The 12,510-nt window shown below is 36.3% G+C and overlaps 1 protein-coding gene across 1 annotated transcript in view; it reads right to left on the minus strand.

The window, feature by feature from the left end:
• CNTNAP2 (contactin associated protein 2) overlaps positions 1-12,510 on the minus strand; it is a 1,324,851-nt gene that overhangs the window by 1,255,809 nt on the left and 56,532 nt on the right. The window contains exon 3 of the mRNA XM_008697394.2: positions 11,060-11,253. Within this exon, the coding sequence (XP_008695616.2) occupies positions 11,060-11,253 (194 nt within the window). The remainder of the gene's footprint in view (positions 1-11,059; positions 11,254-12,510) is intronic.

Consider the following 12,510-nt stretch of genomic DNA (forward strand, 5'->3'; position numbering starts at 1 on the left):
TTTTTTTTTTTTTTTTTTTTTTTTAGGATTTTATTTATTTATTTATTTATTTGAGAGAGAGAGAGACAGAGATAGTGAGAGAGAGCACAGGTGGAGAGGAGAGGGAGAAGCAGGCTTCCTGCTGAACAGGGAGCCCAACCAGGGGTTCGATCCCAGGACCCTGGGATCATGACCTGAGCCAAAGGCAGACACTTAACCAACTGAGCCACCCAAGCACCTACACAACACTACCAATCCTGCAGTGGTAGCAAATAGGTTTTAATGGCATAACTTTATAAAGTGCTTTCCTAAAAGTTAGGTGTTGAGGGTTGAACTGAATCCCTCTAAAATTCACACGTTAAAGTCCTAACCCCCAGTGCCTCAGAATGTTATCTTGTTTGGAAATGGGGTCATTGCATATGTAAGTAGTTAAGATGAGGTCACACTGGGGGAGACTGGGCACTTAATCCAATAGGACTGGTAACCTTGTAAAAAGAATGGGAAGGTGTACACGCTATGCCATTATACCCACGTGCAGCACATTACATTTAAAATGTGGAGGTCAGCAAGTTTCTTGCTCACTGTGAGAGAAAGAGCTGAGGTGAGTCATCGTGATGAGGAGAATGGTGGTGAAGGGGTCTTCGTTAGCCCAGGATTCCAGTCCCAGCTCCATTGCTAATTCACCATGTGCTCCAGGGAATGTGCTACCTTCTCTAACTCCTTAACTTTTGCATCTATAAGATGGGCTTTATAATAACAATAATCTACATCATTCAAGTTATTTGGAGATTAAATTAGATAAAGCATATCAAACACTTAATGAAATCTCAACAAATGCTGGTTGGCCCTCACTATTTATTAATTGGTGCAGGTAGTGTTCCGAATGGCTCCGCTAAATCACAGGACAGTTTTTGTAGACTTCACTACAGCTGCATCTTAATATGATGATAAACCCATTCAAATGGCAATAACAGTAGACCCACTGTCTCATCAAAATACATCGTGAAATCCATGGGAGAAACACAGATGTTTATCTCACATAACCTTTTCATTTGGAAGAGTGATACATTTTTTCTAGAAGTAGAAGTCTATACTTTACTCCCCCCTACGCTCTCAAAAAGTCACTGATAGTAACTGAGTGAACCGTTCAGCCTATCAACATGACATCTTTTTGCCAGCATGATAATACAGCCTATAATTAAGCTACTTTATTCAAGCAATCCAAATTTATTTGCCAAGACATTTTAACATTCTATTAGTTTTTTTCTCAAAGTCAACATTGACTAAATTAGTTACTTGGAAAAACTGGGCATACAAATGACAAACAGTACAGATATCTTCAGGGTCACCAGGGGCACATATATTGAGAGTGGCCCAAGATGACCAGGCTCTACTTATAGCCATTGTCCTCATAATTCGATTTTAGTGTTTTTGAGGATAGACCTATCAACTACCCACGTGAGGTCTTCAAACTACTTTTATTATAGTGTTGTATAATTATTAATGATAATAGTAATAATAATACTGATAAACAATTAGGAGGAAGTGAGAGGAGGGGAAGATAAGAAGATGAACATATATATATATATATATATATATATATGTATATATGGTGTACTGTTCCAAGCAATTTGATTAATTTATCTAAGTCTCACAAGACCCCACAAGATAGATATTATTTTATCCCTTTTAGAGTTAAGGCAACTAAGGCCTATAAAATGTTGATTAACACAGTTAAGCATGCATTGTTACTAAGTCCTGAAGCAGGGTATTTGAAGCCCAGCTCCAGAGCCCATGTCATCTTGTTCTAGAAATCTTGTGTATACAGTCAAATTGTTTTCATTTAGCCAAAATAAGCAAGTGGTCATTATAATAATAACAATTCTTGACAAACCCAAAGTAGGTATTTGGTTCCCTATTGAGTACTGGGGTCAGTATAACTGGATTTCAAATGTAAGTAATAGCATGTCTCTTAGCTTCAGCCCATTTATCTCCAGAATGAGGTACTTCAGTTCAATTGTACACTCTAAAGCATCTATTATGTGCTTGGCAGTGAACTCTGCATTATGAGTACTACAGAGATGTGCCCTAGAAGACACCGATGCTCTTTCAAAGTTGGATATTTACATGATATAATATCAACATTACTGATCTAATCCTTTAGATTCCTGAATTTTAAAGAAAGGTCAGATTTTTATTTGTTTGTTTGTGATAAGAAAATTGGGAAAGATATGATTATGTATAGTGTCTCACTATCCATTCCTACCTATTTTAGTAGAAGATTCATCTGTTTCTCTTCTCTACATCCCTAGTTCCTTACCTACTTAGCCAACAATTCTTAGGAACTCAAGAAATCTTGGTTGACCACGACCCTCACTCTTAATGAAGTGTGTGTGTGTGTGTGTGTGTGTGTGTGTGTGTGTTCCTAGAACAACCTGTGCAAGCCTCTTTCCATTAGGACACACGTAGTCATAAAATAAAATTATGAATTTATATGCTCAGCACGACCTCTAGATTTTTCACCCCTAGAAGGCAGTGACTGTGTCTGGTTTATCTCCAACCCTCAATAAACAGTAGATGCTCAGTAAGTGCCTTTTCATCAAAGCTTATGCTCTCTTCATGGTGAGTCTGCCTGCAATTTGCACTGCAAATTCTAATTCTGCCTTCTGGTTTGGAGACCCAGGGGCCAATTCTAATTCTTCTTCCTCACCAAGATCTCCTCAAATATGAAAAACAACGCACTCTTTCTTTAACATGTGTATGAATCACCTGTGAATATTGTGGAAATGTATCTTCTGATTTTAAAGGGATGAGGTGGGTCCCTTAGCGTCTGCATTTCTAACAAGGTCCCAGGTGATGCTGTTGCTGTTGATCCAAGACATACTTCAGGAACCTGGCATTCAGAGTGGTCTCTCACTCTGCCTGCCTTTCTACTTTCATGGCTAAGTAGCATAATCTGTTTAGCTAATACTTACAAGCCTGTTCTATAATCTGTTATCTTACTCTTTTGAGTTACCCTAAGAAGATATGGAGGAGGACTGTAGACAGAAATGGGTTATTTTCCTTGATTTCCAAAGTTAATAAAAGTGAATCTATTAAACTAAGTCTAATGAAAGCATCACGGTCATATTTTCACTGAAGTTTAATAAAAAACATATCTGAAAGAACTGCCCAGGGGCACCTGGGTAGCTCAGTAGGTTAGATGTCTGCCTTCGGCTCAGGTTGTTATCCTGGGGTCCTGGGATCAAGCCCCAAGTCAAGCTCCCTGCTCAGCAGGGACTCTGCTTCCCCCTCTCCCTCTGCCCTTCCCCCAGCTCATGCTCTCTCTCAAATAAATAAATAAAATCTTTAAAAAGAAAGAACCGCCCAGACACAATTTGTACTGCAATGCATAAGACTCCACGTGACAATTAATAGGATCATGATTCAAATGGCATAAATTAAATTAGCATTCTCAATTATACTTAAAAATGAGTTATTAGTCATTTCAGGCTGAGAAGCACAGATGTAATACAATACACATGCCAATATGTTAATACAGAAAAGCTGTTATATAGTGAAAGTAACAGGCTATTTTGAATTTTCAAGGACAGATCCAATCCAATATTATAGCAATGCATCTGGAAGTCACAAATTTATATAACACAATGATAATTGAGTGGTTAATATGTGCCAGGCATTGTTCTAAGCTCTTCACATGGATTGTTAATTTAATACCAATAATCTCTATTGAGGTAAAGGAAGTAAGTAGTGTTATTAGCTGCGGTGTTCAGGTGAGGAGATGTAAACACAGAAAGGTCAAGAAATCTCCCACAGTCACACAGATGTCTGTGAAAGGTGGTCCAATCCTAGAGCACACCAGTGAGCTGCTACTTTCACTGCCTCTCAGGGTCCTGCAGCCATAGGAGAGAAGGCTTTGTGACGTCTACTTTCCCCCACAGAGACATATTGCTACTCCTCTAACTTTTGCTAAGTTCCTGCTTGAGCAGAGAAGAGACACTCATCTTAAGTCATATTATCCATTATTATTATTTAAGATATTTGCAGGTACCTATCTCTCAACACTTTCATAAATTTGCATTCACCTGGATTCATTTAGCCTCATGTCACCTAAAGCCCACCTTGGTCTAATAAGAAAAATATTAGCATCTCCATTATCCGAGTCCAGCACAAAATAAAACACCTGGTGATATCATGATGCTTAATGAGAACACCTCCTCTTTCAGATTGGTCTTCAAGCAATCCAATATACTTTAAAAAATTTAGAACAATGACTACATATATTCTATTTTAACTCATATATGAAAAATACACTACACTATGAAGAATAATATACTGTTAGAAGTAAGGATCCATATCATATAAGATTATACCATTTTCCTTTACCTAACAGCATATGTCACTATTATTAACACCATCTAACTTTAACCTTCCAGGTTTTTGGAAAAAAAATGAAACATATAACCATGTTGGCTAGCATGGTTCTTACATATGGGTATATGTGTAGAATATTGAATGAATCACAAATTGATGCAGGACAAAATCCTACGACCTCTTAAAATGAGAATCTCACAATACAAATGTGTATTTAGAAAGGTGATCAAAATCCACTCCTAGAGGCATTATAGTATACGCAAAAGGATCTGGAATATCCACTCAACTTATTAAAATTCATGAGACTTTAAAAATATCGCCCAGCCTAAGAGGGGTGTAAACAGAAAATGTATTTCACAGAAATAAGAAGCTTATTCTAAATTCACCCTGGAAATTTTTTTTTATACAAGTCCTAAAGAAATTTATCCCATTTATATCAAGGGTCATTTTAGAAATGGTTTAATGCAGATTATTCTGATGTGTCTTATTTCTCAATAAATTAGCCATAAAATTGAACGTACCTTTCCCCAAATAAGTGATTGCAGCCACAATGCATGTGCATACATAAACAAATCAGGGAAATTCCCACCCCCCTGGTGGCGAAAAATATTGCATTAGTGTCCTAAGTGAAGAAAGGGATGAAAGACACATGAGCAAGCAAGAGGGATGGTTATCTTCCTTAGTTTCAAAGGCAGGAAAAAAGTCTAGATTTGTTTGAAAGACTCTAAGTATACTATTGAACTGTGAAATAGTTATGTTTTACATTTATAACTGGAACAGATTTTGAAGTGATTTGGAAAATTAGTGCAACCACTACAACAAATGGTTGAAAAGATAGGACAGAAGAATCCATTCATTTTTTAAGCAATCTCCCCTTTCATGGCTCATTGGACACGTGGCCATCATTATGGTAACAAATAATTTGTTACAAGCCCTGCAAAGGCACTTGGCACAGAGCTAGGACTACCAGCCATGCTTCAGAAGTCCAGCCTGCACTGCACTGTCTACCAATGGCCACTCCATTTGTTGCCTGGAAGATATGGCAGAGGTTTGTCCACACGCCCCTTCCCATTTTAAGTCACGTTTCCTTCACCTAAAATATTTTCAGATATTTTAAATCATGAGTAAGAGCAAACAGAGATAGAATGTATCTGGAAAGGATAGAGGGGGACTGAACTCTGAAAATTATCATCACAGACTATTCTGACTGAAAAGAAATACTACCGGAGTTTTGTATACAAACTAGAATGCTGCTACTAGTTTTGTAGAATGCTTTTGTATAGTCAATTGATAATATACATGTTTCAAGCCCTCTTAGCTTGCAAAATTTCTTTACTTATATAATCTCATGTAAATCACCCAAGAGGCATTATTCTCATTTCTCGGATTAGGAATTGGAGGCACAAAGTGACTTCTCCAAGGTTACGAACCAAATATATGAACCCAGATACTTGAATTCAGGTCTTTTGAATCCATATCTTGGCTTTCACTTACTGAACACCTAGTTATATGCTAATCTACAAAGATGTTTTAGGGAACGAGGTGGTGAGATATCTGGTTAAAAAGGAGGTAGAGAATACATATTCAAGCTACTGATTTTGATATTCAGAAAAACAAAGAATTTAATAAATTCATCTGCCATTATTTGCTTTTCAGCTTTTTTAAATGTTTCAAATTTGTTAGAAACAATGAAGTTTTCTGTGTGAGTGTGTGTGGAAAAAAGCATGTAAGTGAGCCAGGTTTTTAACTTATCTAGCAAATTAGTATTCTATTTAATATTGCTTAGAGAATATGAACCTATATATTCCTATATTCTTGATAAATATGTAATGGTGTAATTTAAATATCACAAACGTTTCTGTCCTGTGGTATTCTCCATCTAATACATGCAGTGGTTACTGATCCTAGTTTGATACCTGCCTACTATTAACAGACAGGATAAAAACCAATTTAAAAAATCATTAGGACTATATAAGCATTTGCTCATCATTTAATAAAAAAATTTTTAAAAAGAAGAAAATCTACATTTACATTACAGGTAAACTTGTGGTATGTTACTGTTGTGCAAAACAATAATGGTATGTAAAGAAGACATTCACTCTTAATACTTCAAGGGCCTATTTTGGCTCCAAATACCTGCATTCAGACACCGGTAATTGAATTTCCCAAGCAAAACTGAATGCAGCCTCATAGCAAAAATCTGCTGGAATTCTTATTTAATGTGATGCCGAATGGACTTTTGATAAGAAATGCTCATACAGAATATTTCCTCTCTGTCCTACAGATTATACTTAGGAAATCAGAAAACACCCCCAGAGCAGTATGCAAATTAAATTTTGTGGTCTATGTAAATGCAATGATTTCTCAGGGGGGTGGGCAATTTTACCAATCTTCACAGATTTTTCATTAGAAAGAAAATTCCGAATAAAAGGAGATGGCATTGTGGATAAAGTATAAAGAATTCTATTATGCCTCCTATCATCAATGAGGAATGAGAAAGTTTGACTAGTTAAGCACATTTAGCAACTCCCATCTTTTAGTATGAAATATTCAGTTAAACTCTTCTTCGGGAATATTTTCAAGAGCCATTATCATTTCATAGTCAGATTCTCAAGTCCGATTAATGACTTTAAAATCCTGTCAAATTGTCATAATCTCTCATTGCCATGCCTTGTTTTTCACTTCTTTTAACCTTATCCAATGGTCATAAGATAACTCAGATTCTCCATATGGACATTTAATAACAATATTATAATAAAATTAGTTGTGTTGTCCATCCCTCCTATAATTATAGAAATAATAACCATTGGCATTTGTTGAAAGCAATACTTAAGTGATCGAATTTACATTGCCTTGTCTTCTTCTCAGTTCATCAATCATTTTAGGGATGGATAGGGAAAGCAACTTTGTAACTGTATCAGCTTAAACATTTTCTGACTCTCTGAAACTTCCCACTGTATAGAGTGTTGTCCATTAAACAGCCATCCAAATCTATGTCATCTCTTTCTTTTTAAAGACCTTACCTATTTTGTTTTCAGAGAGAGAGAGAGAGAGAGCAAGAGCGCGTGTGTGCGAACATGAGTGGGGGAGGAGCAGAGGGAGAGGGAGAAGCAGATTCCTCAGGGAACAGGGAGTCCAACGTGGGGCTGGATCCCAGGACTCCAGGACCACGACCTGGGCTGAAGGCAGATGGTTAACTGACTGAGCCACCCAGGCGCCCTCAGAAATATCTTTTACTTAAGTGCAATATACATTACATTAAGCAGTAGTTGGTTAAAGAAAATGTAATATTTAATTACATTTTTCATAAACTTATGTCTGACCGATGTGTATTTTTTGGTCAAGATTTCAAAATGCTGAATTTTAATCATTTAATGCATGTTAAGACAAGCTCTAAAGTACTCAAAAATTTTTAGAAAACAATGAGTTTTAATTTTTTTAGAATATATCAAACCAAGGGACTATTTTTCACATTAATGAGGATTAAATCATTTCTGTCACAGGTTATTAAAGGAATGTAATCATTATGTTGTAGGCTCACTGGCACTTAAAACATTTCACAGTATGTAGTTTGTGTCTCAAACTTGTTTTGATTTCTGAAGTTTCATAATTGGCTCACTATAGTTTCATCTAGAAATAATCATTCATCACATACTTATTTTAATGAAAAATATAGGATTTGAAAGGGAGAAACAAAAGGAACACCAGAATGGCAGAAAACAGTAGAGTATATTTTCTACTAAATATACTCTTTAACACCATGGCAAAAGGCTGAGAGCCGTGTATGGAGATGAAGCCTACCTTCACTGTGTGTGATATTTCCATTGCATGGCCCTGTCTCTCTCACTCAACCCCTGGTATTTTATGTAAACCCAGAGAGTCCAAGTCACCCTGGAAAATTCTACCTTTCTTAGCTCTTTGAACTTATGTGTCTATATTTAGTCAGAATGAACTATCCCTAACTGCTTAAGTATCTGATAAGTAAATTAAAACCCGAATGCCTCTGTATTTTACCAGCTATCTATATTACCGCATTAGGGCATTATGATAGGAGAGGATTTGACACTCTCAATCATGGGACAAAAACCTTACAAAAACAGAAATGTGGAAGATTGTTTGGAGTCTGGTTTGCAGCCCTCAAATAATATCACCAAGATGCTTATCTGGTTTTAAGTTAGAATCCACAGAGAGTTAGAAAATAATGAATGTTTTGCTGGAAGAATTTGTGGTCTGAGCCTTAATTGTCTATTCAAAGTTGATTGGTCTGTTTGGTCAGTCTTTTTCTCTCTGCTAAATTTTGAGGAAGGTCTTTTCTAATTTTCTAATATTCGTTTGTGTCCTTACCTATGGGCCAAAAACCAATCTAAACTATGGTTCTCCATGTTGGCTTTACATTAGAATGACCTGGGGGAACTTCAGAATCCTGATGCCTCGCTGTACCAGAGACCAACTAAACCAAATCTCTGGAGGTGGGACCCAGACATCCATATATTTTAAAGCTCTCTAGGTTATTCTATTGCATATCCAGAGTTGAAAATGACTTTTCCATAAATTGGGCTTGAGATTTTGAATTATCTTAATTGTAAGATGAAGACTTTCCATAAAAAGACATTATCCCTTCTCCTTGCTTCCTACAGCTTATCCATCTCAATATACATCTGCTTTTGCCATACAATCATTGCTTGATAAAAGTTATATCCAAAGAACAACTCTGGAGGACCCTTTCTTACAAAGTAGATTCCTTGCCCAGCATGGAGCCCAACACAGGACTTGAACTCATGACCCTGAGATCAAGACCTGACCTGAGATCAAGGGTCAGACACTTAACCAACTGAGCCACCCAGGTGCCCCTGGAGGACTTTTTATTATCAGAATGTTATATCCTGATTTTATATGACAGTTATGATCATTGGATACTGCTGTAGAAATGACTACCTACCCAAACTAGGAGCTCTAGACTCTCTCAACTCACAAAAATTACTTGAGGATTTTTAAAATACAAATTCTCTAAGAATGGGCCCTGATCAAGCTGAAAATTTCCAGTGCTCTACCTAATACTGTTAAGGACACAACTTAAAAAGTGAAATTCCTCTTACTCCTTCTTTTTTATTTTTGTTTAATATTGATGGCTTTACCTGATTTTGGTTATGGGTGTTTTTCAAAATAATTAAACTAAGGTAGAGCCCTCAAAATTTAGTATTTTAAACTATTTTATTCAAGTGTGCTGAACTTTTGATTGGATACACACAACTTTCCAGTTTAACCGAGATATTTTAAGGGTGAATGGTTTAAACTAATTTTCTCTCAAAATAAAAGAATAAAATGAATATAGATCTGTAGTAAGGGTCTAAACCACTAATATAATAATTATATGTAATAGATAGTATAGGACATTTCTTTTCTTGCCATAAATCACTGCTCCTACTCCTCTAAATTATATTCTCATAATTTCAATATTTTACCTGAATTGAAGATCTCTGTCTTCAAAAAAAGTTATCATTATCCTTAACCTGATTTCTATTTATATGATTCAGATTTAATTGGTTTGGGTGTACCTGGAATCCATATGTTCTAAAACTCCTTTAGGTGATTCAAATGGATAGCCCAGATTGCGACCCGTTGGCCTTAACCTTGGATATAAACTGCAGCCAGAGGAAACTATTTCTTCAATCACCAAGAATGAATGAATGAGTGAACGAATGGCTTCCTGATGGCTTTGAATACACAAATATCGACAAGTGCATACACCTCAGAGTGAAGACCAGTAATATTTTAATATACTTAAAACTGTCTGGGGAGGGGATGTTCAGTGTGAAACCTGATATGCACTAGAGCTAGGGCTCGTCTTCCATTTGTTTTTTCTTTAAAAGAGAACCATTTTTTCTACCTTATTTTCCACTTTATACATAAATAGTCACTAGCTCAGTGAATGGTACTTCATCTGAACAGGCCTGGATTAAAGCAAAATGAAAAACTGAACTTGCTTCTGGCAGAAAGTAAAGTGTTTCGGGGTACACGGTCCCCTGCCCAGTGCCCGTCAGTTCGTCCAAGCCCTGTTGGCAGTAGACCTTTTCACATGTTGTCCTTTAAAGATTTAACTAAATATCTTCAACAGAGACAGTCTGAGGCAAGTAAGAGGGAGGGTGAGTAAGGAATGAGAACGTAAGTTAGGAATTTTTTTTTCATTCTATTTTGTTGACTCATGGTTAAGTATTTCAGTACAGTTTGTACCATTTCAGATCTGTACTCCAGACAAAAATATAGTAACTTGAAATACTGTGTTTAAAGAAATTCTAGTATTCTACTATCATTAAATTATTTACCTAACCTTTTTTTTCAGGTTTCAATACAGTTTTATTGAGAGATTTTGTTTTCTGTGAAATATACTAGAAACGAGGGAAGAGGACACATCCACTTTGTAAGATAAGGGTTTTTCGCCATTTAGGAAAGGCAGGGGGTGGGGCAAGGCACAATGGGGTTTAGATCCATTTCCCCACTTTCTTTGGCTTCACTCACATTTCTTTTCTCTTTCAGCAAGTACCAGAGGACACACACAGAAAGACAAGAAACAAAAATAGAACAATTAACCTTCAGCCAGGTCACACCCAACCCTTTCCACCTCCCTAGAACTGCGCCAGGACTTGGAGGGGTTGGGGTCACAAATCTGCCACTCAGTTCTGTGTTTGCCTTTCTGACAGCGACTCACCCAGATGTTCCCGTCCTGATGATAGGGTTTCCAATTTCTCCCAGTGTCACTGTACAGCATACGGTATTGGGTCACCCAGTCTGAGCTGCTGTATCTTCCTTGGGTTGCAATGGCACTGATCTGCTTCCGATTTCCAAAGTCAACCTGAAGCCATTGATAATGGTCACTGTCAGACGGAGACCATCCCCCAGCACCTGAAGAAGGTGGAAGCAAAAGAGGAAAATGGATTTAGAGTTGAAGTTCTACAATTGACGATGGATTATTCTACATCTTTTAATTGGCCTTAGCAGATACATTCTACTTTGCAGATACACTGGCCTTCTACAAATACATTATGGGTGTCCTTTATAGATGCCACTGGGACTTCATCTAATATTCTTCCAGCTGGGTAACATCGATACTCTAACCTCTTTATAGTGTAATTATGTGCTCATTTTCTCCTGAGCAATGTCTTCATAATTCCTCAATTAGATCTTATTAGTACATGTCAAAGTCTAATTGGCTGAGGGTTGATCAATTTACCATGAATTCTTCAACTAAAAATCACAAGGAAAAAAAAATGTAGCAATCTATTATTTCCTCATGTGAGGTTTTATGCTTGAGTAGATTATAAATGAAACAAAAAGCAATTACATACAACTCTGAACTCTCTTTTGCGTTAAAAAGTTCAGAGTTCAAAGAATACTAGTAGTTCTTAAGATGAGGCCTAATCATATGTTAAGCCTCATACTCATGAGAACTAAGGTATATAGTTACTCAGGAAATGTGTTCACTAATACTTAAGAGATATTCAACCCATGCCTCTTGATAATCACATTTCAAAGAAAATAATTTCAGTAACTAAATGAAGTCAAACTTCTTAGGAGTAAAATATAAAAATTATTAAATAACAAAAATGTAAAAAAAATTAGAAAAATTAACATTAGTATAGAACAAAAATACTCTTAGTTTATACTACTATATAAAATAACTATGGTTGCATGTAAATATATTATGGAAAATATGGTATAATGCTTAGTGCTAAGGGGCAATATAAATTTTTGAGTGAGTTTGGCTACTAATGGGAGTGAATGGTAGAAAAGTATTCAAGAAATTATCCCATGTACAGTGTATCAATATATATGTAGCACTTTGCAAATAAAAAACTTAAAAGTGATAATAAAATAATTTATGTTATGAGGACTGTGATAATAGAAACCATTTTGTGAATCATCACAGATATATCATTCATTTAATGATGTTTACATGGTTTATTTCTGCTTTCAGCTCTGATAGAATACCTCTCCTGCCATAGTAAAATTACAAAATTACAAAATGTATAAAGTTCCTCTTTATAGGGATTAGCCAACAGACAATACAGGATCCCGGCTCCGCAAGAGAAGATGAACAAATGAGGTGACCCCTGCCAACATATATTTTCTGCCTGGTTCACTTTCTGGATCGCGGCACGT

Source organism: Ursus maritimus, unplaced genomic scaffold (genome assembly GCF_017311325.1).
Source record: "Ursus maritimus isolate PB19 unplaced genomic scaffold, ASM1731132v1 scaffold_3, whole genome shotgun sequence".
In the NCBI taxonomy this organism is placed as follows: domain Eukaryota; kingdom Metazoa; phylum Chordata; class Mammalia; order Carnivora; family Ursidae; genus Ursus; species Ursus maritimus.